The 21,271-nt window shown below is 41.6% G+C and overlaps 1 protein-coding gene across 3 annotated transcripts in view; it reads right to left on the minus strand.

Annotated features, from left to right (window-relative positions):
* C2CD2 (C2 calcium dependent domain containing 2) overlaps positions 1-21,271 on the minus strand; it is a 41,305-nt gene that overhangs the window by 13,061 nt on the left and 6,973 nt on the right. For all 3 annotated transcript variants that reach the window (XM_074858398.1, XM_074858400.1, XM_074858399.1), the window contains exons 3-11: positions 15,812-15,931; positions 15,302-15,403; positions 11,315-11,437; positions 10,902-11,022; positions 7,740-7,848; positions 4,633-4,694; positions 2,736-2,875; positions 2,287-2,458; positions 1,415-1,528 (exon numbers count right to left, since the gene is read on the minus strand). In XM_074858398.1, coding sequence (XP_074714499.1) covers positions 1,415-1,528; positions 2,287-2,458; positions 2,736-2,875; positions 4,633-4,694; positions 7,740-7,848; positions 10,902-11,022; positions 11,315-11,437; positions 15,302-15,403; positions 15,812-15,931 — 1,063 coding nt within the window. The remainder of the gene's footprint in view (positions 1-1,414; positions 1,529-2,286; positions 2,459-2,735; positions 2,876-4,632; positions 4,695-7,739; positions 7,849-10,901; positions 11,023-11,314; positions 11,438-15,301; positions 15,404-15,811; positions 15,932-21,271) is intronic.

A 21,271-nucleotide genomic window follows, 5' to 3' on the forward strand; every position in this document is an offset into this window, starting at 1 on the left:
TCCCTAGCCACTGCAAAGCCCCCAGGAACAGCTGAGAGCACCCAGGACAGCATCAGTGGCACTTGCTAATTCTTACTGTTGTCATCATTTAGAACTATGGCACAGCCATGGCATCTTTTCCATAGTGCTTGTTGCTATTTTGGCATGATGTTTGTAATAACTACTACCTAAGTTACTGCCATACTGTAATTTCTTTCACTTGGCTTAAACTTTTGTTCTAATGAGTAATTCTTCCTGCTGTATTGTATAAACATTTCACAGAAATTTCCCTGCACTTCCATGAAAACACTGTCCACATCAATGTGCTCAAAGTTGTCCTCAGATGAGTTTTCCAGTAAGTGCTTTGTATCTTTACATAAACAGTCATGAGAGTTAACTCAGAAGTCTAGCACTACCTTAACATTTCCCAAATTGGCTTAGTAATACCATCCTGCTTCATGGTATCAGAGTACTTCTTAGTCTAGAGGTAGGGAAAGGATCAAGTGCTACTACAGCTATTCAGTTATTGGTTCATGCTCTTCCCCAGATTTCTGTCTTTTGGCCAATATATTTCTCTTTCTCAACAAGCCCTCTGACTGTTTCCAGGAGCAGTCTAGATCATCTCCAGGTTGTCCCATCTGCACTCAAACCTGTACAAAGAAAACTGGACTCCACATCATGTGCTGTTTGCAGCTAGACTAGGTCACATCTTTCATTACTGTTCCATACAGAGCTACAGAAAGATTGAATGGTGACCACACACAGGACTGAAAAATACGCTGAAGATTCAGTTGCAACTCGAAAAGGTAAAATGCCCCAGAGTCAAAATCAGCTTTAATACAGTTAAAGTGAAATTATAATTAAAGTTATTATCAATGCCACCTGACACTCTGAAGGCACTTCAGCTGTATGCCAGGTGACTCAGGAAGGTGGAAAACCAGGCACAGCAAGATTAGGTATTTGCAGTAGCACAAAAAAGCCCAGCAGCAGGACTAGGAAAAGAATTCGCTCTTCCTTACATCAGTCCAGCCTCATGTCTTCTGTTCAGACAGGGGGGACTTCACAATGGCCTTAAGAGGTAAATTTCACAGGGTTTTCATTTTGTGCAGTGTCCCCCACGCCTTTGTAAAGGAGGAATCTTTCATTTAAAAATCAGAGAAAAGATATCCCGGCTTTTCTGCAGTCACCTCCCCTCTCTGAACCACAGCTCATTGTTATTTATTCAAAATTAGTAATTTAAGTCACCAATTAAAAACAGACTTCTGTTGCAAGCCTGCTATGTCCCTAACCACAGTACTTGCTAACATAAACATCTCAGTGCCTGTTGAAAGGCAGTAGCCATATGGGTTTGTTGTTATTTTAACAGGATTACATTAATCCCATGTGCAGCAGAGACAGACGTATTCTCATTAGCAGCTTTGAATGTTTCTATTACCTGTATCTGAAGATGATAAAGTTTTGCTGACTGGAGCACCATGAGAATGGATAGCTTGAACAGAGAAATCCTTTTCAATCACCTTTACTTTGACTGGAGTTTTCACAGGAGAATCTGAGGAGCAAGGTTTTTTTGTTATTTAAACTATTCAAGACATTATTATGAAAATAACAAGAACTTATTATACCAATGTTAAAGCCTGTTCAAATCATAAGCGTTTGAGAAAGTTGTTTAATACAAATTCTCAACATATGCTCTCTATGGTAACCTGACCCCAAAAGACCCGTGAAGGGTAGGAATTTATTGTTTTTAAACATTTTACTGTAATATGCTAGACAACACCCACTTAACTAAAACATCTGCTTTAACAGCTTAAAAGAATGCAGCTCTTCGTAAAACTTCACACAAAGACTGTTTAGAGGTTTTTTAATACTTATCCCAAGAAGAATCAAAAAGTCTACTCCTGGGAAGTACACTGGGAAAAAACTTTGTCAGAAGATGACACCAATCCTTATTAGAGATTATAATACAGACCAAGGCACAGGATAGTCTGTCATCAGCAAACACTCTAAGTGTCTGATAGTTTTGTCATGTGGAAAACTATCCATCAAAACCAAGCTCTTCTGCATTATCACTCTACCATGCAGCTTTAAAGTGTGTATTAAAAGGAGCATTAACCACTCCTCTTGTAAGAGCAAGACTTCATGAAAATTAAAAACCTGATTCCGAAGAATACAAACAATTCCCCCCACCATCAACACATCAGAGAAGTCCGGACAACAGCACCTTTCCTTACATCCCACTCCCCCCGCTACTTCTGTTCCTCACAGGTAATGCTAAGAGTGAACACAGAAAGAAGTGGACTTTCTCACCTGTGCTCAGTGGAGATGATCTCCCTTCTAGACGAGGTTTGGTTTTCACAGCAGTTACAGTAGTGACCACAGTCCCACAGGGCATCACAGTGCGATCCTTTTCTACCTTAGCTGCCGGCACTGGAGAAGAGACTTGCCACGTCTTTAATTCACTGGGTTCTATAAAAGAGAACTAGGAGGACAAAAAAATGTCACAGTCAAGTGAGGACACTAACATTTCTAGCTAGTACTCCTTTAGCATTTTTACTAAGGTTCAGGAGCCAAACAGCTAATTCTTTTGATAGACACAAATACCATGTGAAGTGTTACCATGCAATCTGGATGCACTACTCTAACTTGGCCACAAATAGCACTGCACTGCGAGCGACAGTCCAAAGCACAAGATAAACATTCACAAGTACTTCCTGAAGTAAAAGATCCACCGTAAAACCATCCAAATGCAGTAGTACCTCTGCACTAATGGATCCCAGCCTGGGCCCTGGCTCTGGGCTGCTCTCACTGGCCCTGCTGTTCAGTGCAAAGCTTTGCTGGCCAGAAGGTTGTTTCCTGAACAAGTCTAGAGGTACAGTTGCTTTTGCAGACAAAGGACCTAGAAGAAATAAAACCAACAAAATCAGTGCACATCTGAGCTGTCAGTAAGTTTAAGGGTGAGAAGATGGGAAAGGAGGAGGAACACAGCCAGCTAATTGCAAGAATTGGTTCTACACCATGGGGCAGAAACATGGCAGTTTTCACAGCTTGCTTTCCATTTTGTAAGTATGCCTCGGCCTGGCCTAATACTGTGCAACAGGAAAGAACAGAGACATGAAATGCTACTTATTTGCCACTATTTCTGGCCATTTGCGAACAACATTTGACTTCCCAATCTCTCAAATAATCACAGATCATATGCAAGGTATTGCACTGACTTTGTATATCTGGATTATTAAAAATAAAAATAAATACAGTAACCCAAACCCAAAAATCAAACACAGTCCTCTTGGCTATATTACTTATTACCAGTGGCTTAGATAAAATATTACTACCTAATAAATTATTGGCCAAGCCTTCATCCACTATCACAAGACCCTATGAGTAAAAGCACATTTTTTTAAAGTACTGGGTATGAAGAGCTTTGGCCAATACTTTTAACTTTTTCCTGAACTAAGTTGAATAAAACTGACAGTACTAAAACATGGAGGAATAGTTGAGTGTCAAAAAGTAATTCTTTTTTGTTTGTTTTACACCTGAAACCTGACATAAGAAGGAAAAAGCAAATGGATCCCAGAGGTGAAATACAGTTACTATTTCCAGCTACAGCAGAACTCTGTATCAGCAAAAGAACACGCAGCATGTATGAGAAGAATTTATGATGTTGTGTCATCACTTCAGTAAAGCCCAAGTTATGAAGTATTTGGAGCAAGTTTACAAAGCTCATGCAAACACCTCAACGTGCTGTCTGGTCTCAGCACCCACCTACCCCTTACCCTCACTAGGAAGGTAATGCTTCTCCAAATAAACCAAATGCAGTAATACAATGGAGGGGTTTTCTTGCCACTGAAGGCTAATTGCAAACTGCAACAACAGAATCAAGTAGTAAAAATGTTTCAGTCCCCAAGTTTTAAATAATCTAACAGATTTAGTGTGGTTTATACCTGGTGATTGCTAGGCAGCCTTGGGGGGGTTGAAAAGGAAGGATTTAGGATTAACACCCATGATTCCCCTTCAGCCAAAGAAAGACGTGGAAAGCTTAACTTGAAACCAAAATTGCTCACAGTAGATCTGTTAGAAGTTTAGAAGGCTGAAAAATTAGTATATCAGCACATGGAAAACTCAGTATGTTGACAGTCTAGAAAGAAACTCAAGGTTTCTCTGTAACCTTAACTCAGAGGAGGACAGACACACGTGAACAGTGTATTCTCTCTTCTGTACATGATTAGTGATGGAAATAACGGTCTGCATAGACAGCACTTAACCCAGGTCAATCAGCGTGGCCCAAGAACTCAGCAACTTTCCATGGATTTCAAGTCTGGGACCTACATTTGAGGACAGGCTTACAGAGTTTAAAAACACAAACTTAAGTTGTAAGTTTTCCCCAAGTTGTCCATTTTGTACAAGTTTGGCTGGCTATTTTCAGCTGATCTCCCTTCCACAGATGTTCTTCCCCATTAGAGCCATGCTTGAGGCATGCACAATTTCACTACCATGACAAGTCAGCAGAAGACATCTACGCTTTAATGCAGGTTCAGAAATGTGACAGTTTCTTGTTTGGCTATACAGCTGGGTAGAACTAAAAGAGGACTTAACGTCAACATCTAGCAAGGCTCACAAGCTGATCATGCAAAGTAATTCAGTTTTAATACTTACTATCCAACTTTCCATCTTCTACTATTTGCAGTTGCAATGCTTTTGATTTGGCACTTAGTTCACTGTAAAGTAAATGAAACTATGTTAGGTCTTTGCAGGTGAGCAGATTTTTGTTCCCACTTAGGTCTTCCCCTTTCCCATTCTGGTTGCCAACACCCTAACTTTCCTTGGCCCACACAAAGCCAGGCACAACTTGCTGACCGAGGCAGGCAGCACTGCTGGGCATGCTGCGTGCATAAGCGTCTTTTTGACCTCAGGTAAGACTGACTAAAGGGATCAAGGTCAGAAAAACTTGGCTTGCTTCTCTCCAGTACTGCTGCCTAAAATTTCAGAGGCTTTTGCCTAAAATTTCAGAGGATTTTCTTCTCTCCAGGGGCACAAACATTGCCCTTCAAGCTGATGTTGGTCCCTAATCTGACAGCTACACCACAGCAGCAAGAAGCTATTTTTTCCTGGCAGGATCAAATCTGTAAGTCAAGATGCTGGAACAGGTCCAATCAACAACCCATTCAAAGATGTGCGGTATCCTGTCAAAGCAGGAAAGTGTCCTGCAAAAGCAGGATACATGCAAGTAAATAAAAGTAGTTACAGTCTTTATGTGAGAAGAGTCAGTATTACTTTTCCAAAATAAGACTCAAGGGTGTTGCAAGCTAACAAGAACTAGTTTCTGTGTGACAGAATCAACGTGAACTATTAGCAGAATTACTGGCATATGTGGTACTGCATAAGATGGACTAGACAATAGATACAAACCCTTTCCTCCAAGACAGTGAAGCAAACTGGGTACCTACTGAGGAATCTTTCAGTAAAACTTGATTTTATAACCTTCTCAGTAGGTGTTCTACCAAAAACCTCAAGGGCACACATATATGAACTTTATTTTTATATGTTTCCACTTCAGGGTGGTGTGATCTTGGTTGCAGGCATCCCACCTTCATTACATGCTGTGGGACACCATCTATGCAGCAGGTTTTAAGCTTTTCCCTGCTACTACCATCCCTTCCTGCACCTCTAAAACTTGAAAGGAAGAGCCTTGATAGTACTATTGCTGCTCTTCCCATGAAGCTAAAGCAGAGCTTGACATGGTGGTGAGCACACCAGTCTTCAGACTGGTGGGTATTTTTGGTTTTGAAAAAAAGGGGGGGGGATGTGAACTTGAAAGAAGGTATGCAGCTAAATCCTGATCACTCATCTGTAAGTCCCCAAAGCTTACCTCATGCACTTCTGAAAAGCAGCCAATCTTATGGAAAACCCAGAATTATCCCTAGCATCAAGGCCAAATTCCAGTCAACTTAATCACATCCTGCCTGCCCTCTCTCTGCACTTTCAGTTGGAAGGGTTATTATTCTCACAAACTTCCTGTCCGAAATCACTGGGACCGTGTCTGCTCTGTGATACCGAGCACGAACGCTGTTCCACCAACAGATGGCTGAAATGTTTCACAGATGCAGTGGCTGAGGCACTCTGAGATACTCCAGAATAGAAAGCTGTTACAGAAGTGCCTTTTTTCCCCCCTCTTACTATGGAGAAGGGATCGTATCATATTAATCCTTAAGTCTTGACAGCAACGCAGCACACTGTCACAGAAGAATGTTGTCTGATCTGTGGCTTTCCACAAAAGCTGTAGGTCCTCCTAACTAAAATCAGACTTTGTATGTTGTTGGACTGTATGTGTCTGAAGGAAGAGAGCTTCCTCGCTGTTTTTCCACTTGACAGCAGGATGAGAACCAGGTGTGCACACCTCCATCAGACCACATACAAAAATGAGGCCTTTCAGTGGTGTTCTACAACATCAATTTTTCTTTGCTGACTATAATGACTTCTAATCATCTCCACCCCCTGCACACATGCAGAGGGGTCTGGTGTTCTCCAAGTCCGTTACAACTTGTGATGACCGATCCTGGCACCTTCCTTCAAATCAAGCAGCCCCTGTTGCTCTTCCTCTCAGCTCTCCTGTTTCTGCAGTGCAACTCCATAACATTCACAGGTGCAGTACAGCAGACTGTGATAAGGAGGCAGAAAAAGATCTGCGCACTGCACGCTCACTCCCCTTCAAGTTGAGAAGGAGCACACAGAAGTGCACACCACTCCTTGAGGAAGAGAGCACTCAGCACAGACAGGCACAGGTCTGAATACATGCTCAGTTCCTTGTACGCTAAGCCTCTGCTTTGCAAGAGAAGGAGCAGATACAGTGGATGCCAGGCTGTGACTAGACAGCGAAGAAAAACATCACACAAAATCAACTGAAATACTACTCTCTGAAATATTTTTTTTTAATACATATATATAGAGAAATGAAACCGAGATGGGAGTGGAAAGCTACAGAAAGAACCAGATAGACTCCTCTGCTCCTGAAGTGCCTCTCACATTAATAATCTGGTAGACAAAAAAGAAAGCGATATCTGCAATATGTTGCATGTCAGCAACTCTATCCCATTCCCCTGGGAAGCTGCTTCTGCCTGCCTGTGTGTGTGTTTAAAGCCACGAGAGAAACATCCCTCTGAGCCACCCTTCCACCAGTGACTCCCCCTTCCTCAATCTGTACAATACAGAAGCTACCAGATATTTCTTCGCTGCTGCTAGAAAGTGGAAATGAAAATAGTTTTAGAACTGCTCACTTTTGACCTTATTTATAGAAGCTGTGTGAATCACAGAACACCATGCAGGCTGTCCAGAAGTCCCATTTTTGTTCTACAGAAAAAAATAATCTAGCTAGTTTTACACTCTCATTTTAATCATAGCCACCAATCTTTTAGATGCTAAATTTTTTTGCACATTTACATTTCCCTCTCAGGGGAGCGAAGGGAGAGACATCAGATTCCCTCAAATGCAGTTTTCAAGGCAAAGTAACTTTAAAACTTTGCTAACCCTTTTTTTTTGGCACTGTATGAAAGAACAGGGTAATTTATTATGCCTATTACTGCTGTCATTTACTAGAATCAGACATCTACCAGGGAAGATCTAGACACCTGTTTGATCTCATATTCATGCAGAGGGTAATTAGATATCCTGAAATCCCTACCAGCTCCAGAATGCTAATCTTGCATAGTTTAAGCAAAAAAAATATGCTTTACTATAAAAGTACTCCCAGTAGGTAAGTTACTTACAAGATAAACTCTTCCTTCCAAAAGGGATTTGCAGCATTTTTGGCTACAGAGCTGGAAAACTTCTGCATAGGGTCATTCAACTGAACTATACACGCAAGGTTTGTGCTGCCTGTAAGGGCAAGAAAAGTCAATATCCAGTTATTAATATTCCATCATCAGGAAGCACACTTACTCAAAAGAAAGAACCCCCTTCCTTACACACTACACTTTTGAATAGACTATTGCAAAACTTCCTCACCCTCCCACAGAATAAATGTCTCCCCTCAGTTTGTATACCATATACGTTAATAGTGATGGTCAAGTTTGCATCATCATTGTCCTATGCACTGTTCTACATAGTGTGAAACATGACAACCCAATTTAAATTCTGGCATGAAGCAAAAAAGTGCGGGCATAAAAAGATCAAAAAGGATAGGGACACAAAATGAACAGCAGGATGGTGGTGGTGTGGGTGCAAGAGAGGGAGGGAGCAAAGTTGCTTTCAGCTGCTTTAAAAAAACCCCAGAAGTTTTCAAAGTTCCTACTGCCCACAGTCACAGTGGTTTCTTTGGACATCAAAGCAAGCTTTTTCTGTTAGCAAGTGAATGATGACAGTAGTGTTAATTAACAATGGCTTTGTGGACTGTGGTTTTTAACAAGTTCATGGCATTTTGGAGTACTGGTGCAGAATTACCTCTACCTTGATCTTGGAATTTGATAGTGTGGCAAATTGGCATATTAGAGTAGTTATATTGCTGCTCCAATGGGAAATAGTTTGCACAATGTGTTCCACTTAAAACAATTTCTTTTGAATGGCTTTCACAGCATCAGAAATAATTTCAATCCCAGAGTTCAAAAATATCAAGGAAAGCTGCAAAAAGCTCAGTATTGGCTGTGTGCAAAGCATACAAAAGATATGCTGCCTCCAGTTCTCCAGAAGAACCTAGGTTTCTATCTACAATCAGCTGTCCTCTAGTGGTGCATCGGGGCTGTGGATGAGCCCTATCAGAGGCAGAGAAGCAGCTTGGGCCTGGCAAGGTTATTAGAGGAGACAAAGCACTGTGTACACCCAGCTTATTTGGGATCCACACTAACCCTGGAGTAAGTAGTTTAGCTGCTTTCACAGTGAGCTGAGCCCGAGTTAATGAACCTGGGGCAGTTTTCTGTTAACCTAGCCACACACCTCTGCAGCCAGCTCCTGCTGCCAGCAGTGCTCAGCAGCCCAGGGCAGAAACGCCTGCATAGCTCACCTGAAATTACACCAGACACTGACCGACTGATACTGAACAAGGTATTTCAGCACTTCTGCCCTGCAAACCCTGGTGTACACAACTAACAATTTTTTTCTTAACAGCAGAAATCACTTTTGCCCTAGATGATACACTGTGGACTATATAGTACTAAATCTAGGATAATCTTTGTTTACATACACAAACTAAGGAGATAAAAATGGGCACAGCCTACAAGCAGAGACCAGTTCTGCTACTGGTTACTCACCAGTCGAACTAACATCTCTATAGGAAAGCCACAAGCTCCTATAACATGGTTTATAGGATGATAATTACCAAGACAGACAAACCACCCCTCCCCAATCCTCTACCTATGTATGCAGGTTAGCCTGCAATATTGCACACTCTTACTGAGTTGCAACAGGATAATTAATTATTGCTGCAAGACAAGGCCAGGAAAAGGGAAGGGAATAATAATTAAAAGGCAGCAAGCTATGTCCAGAAGCTAGCATCTTCCCAGCTGTGCAGTGTTTCCACTGGACTTCCAGGGGTACCAGCTAAACCCCACTATGAAGCTTTATTTCTCATACTCAGCTCCAAAGCTTTAACACTCCCGGAGTTGCTAAGGAACCAGCAAAATTCCCTCCATTTCCTTTTAGTGATCCCCTCCTTTAGAAAATGGGTGATTTTGCTCGCAATATCTGGGTACCCAAAGTAGAGCACATCAATTGTCCCCTCTTCCTCTCATTTTCAGGGAGGGGGCAGAGGTTTCCCATAAGATGAATCTTCTGTTGTATGTACCACATGCACATAAAGGTATCTCATCTCATGACTTTTAAAGGCAGCCAAAATGATCTGCTCTTCTGAAAAGTTTAGTTTGCACTACAAAATTGTAGACTAATAACGAATTCTGAATGAGTTTTCCTGCAATCTACAGCTTCCAGCACAGTTTTATTTACATAGGACATTTCACTGCAGAGTTCCAGAACTGCTTTAAAAATAATTTGTTTTTAAAAAAACAGTCTGCAGAAAGTTTTAGGGGAATCACTTCCAACCAGGATGAGCAAAGCAGCATTATGCAAGAGTCTAGGGCAGAAACCTATTACATCTAGCTGAAAAAAGGAGTATAGCAAGTAGGATATATTTATCCAAAACTAGTGCCTTGCTCAATTTAGCAGCCACAAGCTTCCATTAAAAGAACTGTTACAGAGTTGTTAGTGACCATAAATAACAAGAGTCTCAGATTTGTATTTCCGCTGACAAAATCCAAAATATGCTTGCTCGTGCCTCAATCAGTGATGGAGGCGTGCCTGCACTTGAAGAAGCCTGAATACTTGCGAGAGGCTTGGTGCTTCTTTCCAAAACCAACACCGTAACTTCACTAGGCAGTGACCTCCTTTCTGGCTTCATTTTCCACTTGCAAGAAGTACTCCCTCCCCTACCCACAGAGGTACTTATTGGGGGGAAAAAATCCCTGACAACAAAACACCACCTTTGAGGAGAGTTTACATAGAGGAGGAGAGTTTTATATAAATCACCACATTGCTCATAAGAAAAGCAGCTGTAAAAATAAGGTAATACCGAACCAAACCAATGTCACTGCTAACAGTTAATGGAGAGTTGGATTTCAGCCCCTCATCTTGGGTATACCCGAAGTGATAACTTTTAGAAACTAAAATGCAGAAAATAACCAACTTTATAAGTATGCTCATTTAAATTTGTTTTCAACAATGATGGATTTGTTTACAAGAAAATCAAGATGGTCAAGTACTCAAATAAACCAAAACATACACAGTTTTGTGCAAGCATGACTAAGTCTATTTCTCAGAGTACAACAATTTCTTACAACTTCTTTGAGAGAAGGCTGTAACCCAGAACTTCCAAATGATTTCAGTCAAAAGGAAAAAAACCCAACCCTGCTTGAAAACAAGCAGCATCGCATGGGCTATGTTACCTGCAGCACTGTGATCAGTTAGGTTTACCACGATGTTCTTCACCAGCAGTTTGAGTTCATGAGCCCTTGGAGGTTTAGGCGGACTAGTGCCCTGAGGGAGAAGGCTTATGTTCTGTACATTCTGTGAAAAGCAAGCAGAACAAGAGGGATTGTGCATATGCAAATACCAAGTACTTCTGTCACATCCATAAGGGGGAAGCTGACTGGGGTGTAACATCAACAGATAGCCACACGGGAGTTATGATCACAAAGCCTTCGCTGCCAAAGGCTATGTTGTTTTAAAGAATGCATTCCAGTTGTTTCTGATCACCAAACAGTGTTAAAACTTACTCATTTGTGAGTCATGAATATATAATAAAAAACACTAAGCAGAAAGACACTTCTCAAAAGATTTAGGTAGGAATAAGACTTACCTGAACCTCCTTTATATCTGTAGGCCTCGTACTCAACACTACAGATGGAGAAACTGAGCTGAAGAGGTTCTTCAAAACATCTCTGAGCGTTTCAGATATTGCACATGTCCCTGCTGTCTGTCCCTAAGAGGAAACAAACAATAATGTTTCTCAAAACTCAGAAGAAAGAAGTTGAGGCAAAAATTAATTTGGTATATCTAAACCACCAAAGCTATCAAACATTAACTGTCAGAGAGATACATGGTTTCTGTTGCCAACAACAAAATGTAACAAGAGATCATGCAAATAGTTACTTAAATTTTTATGTTATGCATTAAAGGAAAACTAGAAATATACACTGAAAAAGTCACATGCTGTTCTGAGAGTTAGGAAGGCACAGCTATTAGCCAAAAAACCAGAAGTTTCATTAACAGTTAATATCTTATGACGGTGTTTTGAAGTTTTTGTACTGCTCTGCGCCCCACTGAGAGAACAGATGAGGTCATCAGATAAGCGGATCGGCCTGTTCCACTGATTTAATGGGAGTTATGCCAGCTTGCAACAGCTGAGAAGAAGCTAATCCTCTGCTGCAGTGGAAAAAAAAAAAATTATAGCATCTCTTGGAGGTCTTTAACCTTGCTGAAAAATGTACTGTAAGGACAGATAGTCATGCTGCTCTGGGGGACTGACTTGTACATTTGCCCATCCAAAAATCTCAGGGCAATCTGTGCTTAACACCACTATCTCTGAGGGATCAGAACAGAGCAGAGATTTTGCTTACACACATAGCTTCACATGATTAACTGTAAGGTGTATGAAGATGATGAACTACCCCTGCCCTCCCTGTGCTCCTGGAGAAGCCTGCTTCCCATGTCATGCTGCTCAGAAAGTCTCTTCTGCTCAGTTACCTACAAGGAGTGGATTTTTAAATTAAACTATCACAGAAATGGCAGTTTGGTACCCGATTGCTCTGAAGGTAGCACAGGAGAAATCTTCGTGAGGTTTCTTTTCAAAAGAAAAGATTGAAGTAGGAGACAAAGATCTGACCTGAACAACAGAGGACTCATCCATCTTTTCTCACCCGAAACCACACCTGAGAGACTCTACTATTACAGAACAAGGCTTTAAAAGAAAGGAAACTGATTTACAGATGTAGATACTGACTAACTGGAGAATGCAATAATCACACAAAGCAGAAAAAAGGTACCCTTCTGCATGCTGCTGTCTGACAGGAGCATGCCCACAACCAGCGTGCCATGGCCAACAAACAAAGCCCTGCTGCAAAGACAAGGAGCACTGATGACAAGGACACCTTATTTGCACCAGCAGGAAGATCAAGTGGGGGACTGAAGGCCTAATCCTGGTAGATCCTGCTTTGGTAACACTGCAGCTGTGCACCACCAGCTGCCAGCGCTACCTGAGCCACGCTGGTGCAGCCACACAGCACCACGAAGCCACAAGGCAGTGACAGCTGAAGTCTCAAACAACCACGTTTCTGTGGACATGGCAGAGCACAGGCTTTGCTGTGCCACCCTGGACACCCTGCACCACACTTCTCCGTTACACAGAGCTCCTGGCACAAGAGGCAATCTGTCCTTTCAAAAGCCTCAGTCCTTTCTTAGGCGTAGGAGAATGATCGTGCAATGACTTCTGCACTCCTAAAAGTATGCTTGCAGCCTGCACAACAGGTCAAACAGATCTGGAGTAACAGCCCTTTCCCAACCACCCAAGCGTTACAGAAACATTTAGGGTGTTTCATAAAAATCCCAGGAATGTTATGTACAGAAATCCTGTTTCACTGCTTTCTTACCTAACCACCCTTTGATGACAGGTCGCTATGGTTCAAAGCATACAACAGCATTGACCAATCCACATAAACTGCGTTGTTCACACCAAGCTCCCTCAAACAACCGCCAAGGAAAGAGGCAGCAGCGTATTTCTGTAACTTGCAGATAACACTCTCTTACTTAAAAAAAAAAAATTAAATTAGGCTGTCTAAAGCCTTGGTTTCAGTAATTTCATTACTTATGTTATTTAAATAAGCAGATAAATCGTGGTTAGTTTTCACTATTTTGAAGGTGCCCTTACCTAAACACTGATGAAGAGTGCTGTCAAATTGTAAAATCCTAGCTGCCCCTCACTTTGCCATGAACCTAATGTGACATTTGTTATGTAATGGTAGCAACAGCAACAACAGTCATTGGACTTCTACTCATAGGTGTTTTCTGATGTTTCCATAGTTATTTGGAAAGCAGTTTGGTTAAAGAGCCTCCTGTCAGCCCAACCTCATTTTTAGCCATACTTATTTGGAAAGTAATGCTCCCCCATGACACCCTCTACGAGGCAAGCCATAATGGCTTAATTGCCAACCAAAAAGGCTTAAGAGAACACCTTTTACTTTGGGTTTGTCAGGGGCTAGGGGCATACAGCCAGCTACGTGGCCAGCTTGGGGCACACCAGCACATAAAGCCACAGTAGCACAGCCACATGCAAACTCAAGCCCCGCCAGTCAGCCAGAGTGCCAAATGCAACTCAGGTTCACCCAGCTATTATCAACAGAAAACAGGTTATTATATTCACCTTGTTTGACTGATGACAAAACCACTGTGTAGATAATCACAAGCAATTAAAGGTATTTATTTGTACATACAATATTCCAAAAGAGGAAAAAACGAGACACAGAAGCTGACATTTAAGTTTAGGAGCTGAAGCAATTTCCATGGTGTAGGTTGCTCATAGGTTTTAGCTATACGTTTATTGCCTCCCCTCTTCCCTAAGTGCTAATAGAAACTTCAAAGTGAAAATAAAGCCTTTACCTATTAAGAACTTAACAGGCGTATTTTAAAAACGCAGGCAAAGTGCAACAAGTTGCAACTCCTTTGCAAGCCTGGACTCAGGCATCTCTCAAAAAGCAGGTTGTGAAGTCCAGTGACTGTACCAGAGTCATTTGCATTTGTCGGTAACTACTTAATGACTGTTCAATATGTGGATAATCAGCATGCCACCCCAACACATGAAAGTCATTTACACTGCCATGCGTGCACAGTAAAATCTATATTAAAACACACTTTAAAAGACTTGTCTGTCTTTGATTATGAGTTTCACAATTTTGTGTACAAAAACTATGGTAATAAATTACTACGATTCTAGGTCACTCAGTACAGGTCTTTAGAAGCAGTTCCACTATACAATAAACCTATTTTTTAATGTCTTTCAGTTGGAAAACCAGCTTCACAAAACAGAAGGAAGGCTTCACCCACTGTTTTAAGAAAGACTTAAGTCACCACATTTGTGCCAAAAAAAAAAGTAATTGTGAAGAGTCAAAGGCAGAAGAGAGTCTCAGTCATGAAGAAACTCTTTTAGGGGATGCCCCAATAAAAACCCCCCAATGAATCAGTGTTTATATACTAAGATAAGGTACAACTTCAAAATGATCAAGATATTTTTAGATCATCCATCATTTCCTTAAATAATTGTATTTTTTCCAGAGTTGTTTCCGAACTATAGTTGCCAGATTTCAAAACGGATTTAAGTTAAGGAAGGGGCAACTTTGTAATTACTTTGATGGGAACACAACTACAATTGGTTTTTTTTTATTATTTTAGAAGTGGTCTGAGAGAAGGCATTTAGGAACAGACATTTTTCACACCTTTGAATTTGGATGAAAAATGTTTGCGAAGTTACTTGTCTGTCAAATACAGACTTATCTTTAATGCTTCAGTAATCTTGAGAAATGCTCCTAGATTTCAGAGATGTAGGGTTTTGACTGATGAGCTATGGCAGATTTCATTGAAGCAACAGCTCAAGATTGCACTGCGGACAGGTAACTGCTTCTATCGAAGGCAGCCAGCAGAAAGGAACATGCATTTCTGCTTCAGCTCTTCTAGCCTCACCCGATACCTTAGTTCTAGACACTTCGACTGCTAACCTAAACCGTTACACTGGGTTTTGCACTGAAGGGATAGAGACCCATCTTCTCTGCCATTATAACAAATAAAACTGACTGACCTCCTGTACTGCTGGCTGGATTTCAAAGTTGGTTTCATCGGCGTTAAGGAGGAACCACTCAACTTTGACATCTTCTCCTTTGTCTTTCACACAGAGCTGAAGCTGTGGATAGGAAAGCAGTTATTGGAGTGTTCTGGTGTCCTGTAAAGAAATTGTAGGTCAAGCTCCACACTAAGGCTCGCCAAAGGAAGAATGATACCAGTTTCTAAGTAAATTCAAAGTGACAGTCTAAGAAGGCAGAAGTTACTTAAGCTTTGAGAGTGAATGCCAGTCAAAAAAGGGTATTGTTCTATATACCTGAGTAGTCTACCCAATGTGTTATTTATCCACAGTCTCCTATAGAGGCAACTTAACTTATGAATTTATCACTTGCCCCAGAGGGAAACTGTAATATTTAATGCTTCTCTGGAGTTAACATGAGTTGGTATGTATTTTGCAAACAGGAGGTTCAGCTCAACTTCAGGATGAGATATAACAAAAGGAAAGAGAGAACAACACTTAACACTTTACCTGCAAGTGAAGTGGAGACAGCTTCACGCTGTAGGACTGACCTTCTGCAGCCGCGGGCGAAGTATCTGAGACAGTGACAACAAATTTAATGGAGTCTCCCACAACATTACAAGAAACCACCTAAAGAAATGAAAGGGGGTGGGGGGAGACAAAGGAAGGGAAAAACAAGTTAGTCTTCAGAAGAAGGTTTGTTGAAGGCAAGAAAGCAACTAAGAAAAGGAAGGACTTTAAGCAACCAGAATTATGCTGAATTCCACAGGTGCGAGATTTCTAAGCCATTTCGTTAACATCCCTACCTCCTTCTATACATTCACTTCTAAAAAGCATAGCTCAAGTGTTCACTTCTGGACACAGACTGTAATACCCGGAAATTCTGGTATTTTCCAAAATTCCTTCTGCATCGTTATCCAATACAAAAGTAACACCTCACCTGACACAGACTCCTTTGTGTTTCATGTATCTATATATTAAAAACTCAAAGATCACAATTTTGCATCAGGAAGACAAAGAAGATTGCTCTTCTTCCTCTTCTGCTCCGAACTAAGTAGCCTACCACAGAGCAGCTGGTTTTACCAAACAAGATTTCAGTGGTATCGTATAAAGGTCAAACTTCAGCATAACTCTGCTACTGCAGAGGATGTTGTCTGAGTAATTCCAGTTCTCAGTGGGGTGGGGAGGAGCAGGAGCCTTTAAAAGTTTATTCAAGTCTTTGACCAAACCAAGAAAGGCCCTAAAATTTGGTGATGAAACTGCATGTCTGGGACTAGCTTGTATACCATTGCATGTCTGGGACCAGCTTGTATGCCACTTGACAGCATCAGACTTCATCGAGTACACTCCCTCATTTTTATGAGCAGTAATTTAACTCATTATCACACTGAGATTACAAACACTGAATGTTTTTTCCTCCCTCTCCTCTGCAAACTGACTGAGGCGCTGGAGCTGCTGTGCAGAATTCCCGGAGTATGCAGTAAGCACCTGGTGGCACAGGAAAGCTCCAGGTACACAAGTCAGAAATCACTCATTATGCCAGAGAGAGAAACTCACTTTGCAAACAGCTCTGCTGGTCGAAGACAGCTGCTCGTCACTGTCCCCACAGCTCCACCATTGCAAAGGACAGCTGAGCCTTCCTTAGACTGACTCAGGCAAACTTAACCAGGTTAATGCAATGCACAGACAATGTAAGATTTGTCTGACAGGAACTCTTCATGTATGCTATTAAATTATGTTTGCGCACTTATTGCTTCACTTAAGGGCACTGGAATCGAAGCTGAAGGCTTAAAAATTAATCATGTACCTTCTGGAAGATCTTTATCAGTCTATCCTTAAATATACTTCATCTTCCTGGGCTCTATAGCATATATCCTAAGAAGGACCAGAGCACTATCAAGGGCTTCAGAGCACATCCATTAAGGTAGAGACTTAATTGCAAAGGAGTGGGGGGAAGGGGTGGACATGACAAATAAAAATCCCAACCACACCCACAAGCAACAAGATTTGCCTTTTCAGGTTTGTCTTCTGCAAATTATAGTTTAGAAGTGGACAAATCAGTTTCCCTCACCTCTTCCCTTCCCCAAAGTCCAACTTCCTTCAGAAGTGGTTTCTGACCCTTAAACTCACATTATCAACAAAAACATCCATTACTATGATATAACATAAAGCATTTTAAAGCATTTTTAATAGCTAACAAGAGCAAAGAGCCTAACTGCTTATTTTACTTGTAACTGAGTTGAAACAGAATCACTCCTTTCATTCACAAGGATGGACTGGCATGGTGGGTCTTTGAAGACTTCAAAAATTAATAGGTTCTTCCCTCTTTTTTGAGGGCAGAGGAGGGGAAAGGACAGGTCTAATGCAAAAGCTGCTGATACTTGCACATCCTAAATGCAGAGGTTTATCATTCATGCACATTTCATCCACACATGCATAGGAAGTTCAGTGCATTCAGAACAAGTTGGACTTGCTGCACATGTGATGCAGAGCCATTCATCTGGAATTTCTGGATGTCTAAGAGTCAAGGTTGCCAGGTACACGGCTGATTACTGCTTGAAAAAAATAAAGCATGGCAGGAGAGTCGGTAGATGAGTTAATGCACCACTTTTTTCTTAATTGTGTTTACTTCTAAGTAAAGCATGGAAACAGACGCTGTAGGTGACGGATCTTTCACTCTTCTTTCTACACCTGTCAAGAGATGCTAAATCCATTTTTTAAATATTGGTACTTTTAGGTTAGGAGCCCAAGGTTAGGTTAGGTTTAGTCTCCCGGATTGATTTATTTTCTGCCAAAGACATCTACCAAGTCCTACTCCCCTTCTCCCCTTGCTTTTAATAAAATAACTGTGGTCTTCAGGTACAGAGGTCTGCTAATTTTTAATCCAATCAGAAAAAGGAGTGGTTCCACATTTGTTAACAGAAAATAATATGTCTTTGTATCAGGTGAATCCCTTTGTTCTGGGAGCAGGACAGATTAAGGAGTCAGAATACTGAGAGAAGTAGAATTCTGGGCTAGAATTTGAAGAGAAAGTGATTATGTTTTCATTTAAGATGCTGCCACAAGTGGTGAGAAGTTGATTAAAGAGACCGAACTGCTGTTTCTCTTTGTAAGTGACATTCCTTTAGAAGTGTAGCGCATGATTTTCATAGAACCGAGCAGAAATATGTAGGCCGTTTTCCCCAGAACAGTCACGTAAAGAAAAATACTGAAGCTTCCTGTGCTATGCTCCTTTTTCTTCATGCCCATCCAACCTGCTTTCTCAAATTCATTTTCTCTGCACAGATGAAGAGCAGGAGAAGGAAGGGTCAGGCAAAGCACCCCTTTCTGGTTGACGAGGAAGGATAGATGTTCACAAGAAAACAGCAGCACCTGGACTGATGGGAACGGAGTTGCTCTTCAACTTCATTTATGTTCCTCATCTCTCTCCCCCACTCACCTTTACCAGGGACATCACTCCAATGAGCTGCAGATGCTGTAACACACCTTGCTTATATGTACCTAAAATTGTTAGTGAATTATCCTAAAACAACTCTCATTCAGATAAACAACTACACAAATGAAGGAGACTGAAAAAGCACTACAGTTGGAGCAAGACAAGTATTTTTCTGAGAAACTCAAGTGTCCAAACACATGTACCCACAGCTATTAAAGTCCTTCCCCCTGCTTTGCCTTCTCCCTCTATATCTTGACTTTTTCCCATTGCAGTTCCTCTGGACAGAGCTGTAAATTTCCATTTCTTTCCTTTCTGAAGTAGCAGCAGAAGCTGCTTCATCTCAAGGAGCACCAGAGTACCTCTGTTCCTCACACAGGGTGTCCTCTTGCCTTGAGGTTTCAGGTTTGGCACTGGCACCCCACCAATCTGTGCATTACACATGGCCTTTCTGTTACTCCTCCCTCCCCTCTCCACGTGCAGCAGCAGGTTCCCTCCCATGGCCAAGGGGGAGTGAAGGGCCATTATTTCAGGGAGAAGTTCTGACAGTCCTGCTGGGGAAGGTCTTCTTCATCTTCCCCAGGCCCCAGCCGCACCACATGTGTGTACAAAACTCTCACCATTACAGGTCTTGATTGCTTTTTTCTGGAAGAAAATAGTTTTACTGCACTTGGTATTTATTTCCAGAAAGAGCAGGTTACTTGAGGTTATTCCATAGTATGTAAGTAATACAAATCTTTTAACATTTTCACAAGAAAATGAGTATACACCATAAGGCAGCCACACAGTGAAAGCTGCCTTGACCTCAACTGTAGGCATCAGTACACTATTAGATTTAGGACGCCCACAATTTCCCATACTTGTTTTGGAGTACTACTCCGAGAAGGAGAAAGCTCTTTTTTTTGGCATGGAAAACTCATCTTGTCAATGGGCACACAGACAGTTTGTGTGCTCAGCTTAAAACCCCACCATTAGAAAATTTTCCAGTCAGAAACTTCCGCCTTTTGATAGTTGTAACAGCTGTTCAGAAGAAGAATTACATGATCTTCCTTGGTTACCGGAACCTATGTGTTAACTTCTTGAGGGGGGTTTCTCTGGCTTCTTCACCATGCCCTCTTTACCCAAGCAACTGTGTCACTTTACCAAGTGACACAGACAGACTGAAGAAGAGAAGGCAAATGCAACATCTAACCCAGGCACAGCTAGGGGTGGATTTTTAGAAGTCGGTATCAAAGTGAATTTTTCTGCAAATATAATGAGACAACCGTAGACCAGTTTTCCAAAATGATGGCAAACACCAGGGTGAAGGCTGGGTGAGTGATGGAATGAGTGCAGGAGAGAGTGAGTTACCATGTCAGCAACAGAAACAAAGCAGAAACTGATAAAACGTGAATTTATCCGCTCCTTTGAGACTGACAGCCCTACAAAAAAAGTGGAAAAATGGGAAGGGGGCATTAAGCAAATAAGCAAGAAGTACAAGGAGACAGGACAGGAAAAATTTTCAATCCACCTATCAAGTTAAGTGAATACCAACAGTGCAAGGACAGGAAGCAGTACTTATACTTAAGAAGGGGGAAAATACATAAACACCAGAAATAGACCTGCTGGTTTAGCTTCACTAACATGCAAGTCTTTACAAACCATTTAGAGGTGTGTATTGCTGTGTATTGCTGTAGAGACAGCATAACTGAAGACATGAAGAGCAACAGAAGACAATAAAACAGGAGAGGTTTGCCAGTTTGTGCTACAAGAGCTTGGAGAGAGATTCAGCTGCGGAGACACAGTCACATTGTGCCGTTGGGGTGCTAAGGCATTCCTGACCCCTGCACCAAGCTGGCAGATGTGGCACAAGCCTATAGGAGGCCCACACACATCTGCAGTAGCAGCTGGAAGACAGGCAGGCTACCTGACAGTGCCAAAGCCAGTATTATCTCCACTGAAGCAAACAAATCCCCACCCTGATGTATTCCTTCAATACGACACTCAGTTCTTAAGTAGGTTAGATCCATTATGTTGTCTTGCCTATTTAGTAGGGTCACCCCACTGATAATTAAGCTTGTACTCTATCATTTCCATGTTAAGGTGAAAGGGGATGTGTTTGAAAGGGAGAGGACAGTACAGTGAGCAGGGAGGTGAAAGCTGGAAACAAGTTACAAAGGAGCCTGTCAGGCACCAACCCTATTGCATAGTTCATGTCCAAAATCCCCCAGGAGAAATCTGAAAGGAAGTGTGATGCCGAGCAAAGCAAGCTAGGAAGCAACAATATAAAGGAAGATTAGGACATCACACAGAAAAGCTGAAAAAACCTTGAAGACTAGAAGAGAAATGCAATTCAAAATACAGAGCGTGTGTGTATGAGAATTAACAAATATTACTCCTACAAAGGGCAGCTTATCACTGGGAGAACACCAAAGGAAGAGAGACCTGGATGCATCAAGTCAGTCACAGTATGAAGCAGCCATGGGAGAAGCAGACTGGAAGCCTAAAATGCATCAAGAAAGTACTTTCAGAGACACAAAGCAGCAGTAATTTTGCAT

Source organism: Strix uralensis, chromosome 2, assembly GCF_047716275.1.
Source record: "Strix uralensis isolate ZFMK-TIS-50842 chromosome 2, bStrUra1, whole genome shotgun sequence".
NCBI lineage: Eukaryota > Metazoa > Chordata > Aves > Strigiformes > Strigidae > Strix > Strix uralensis.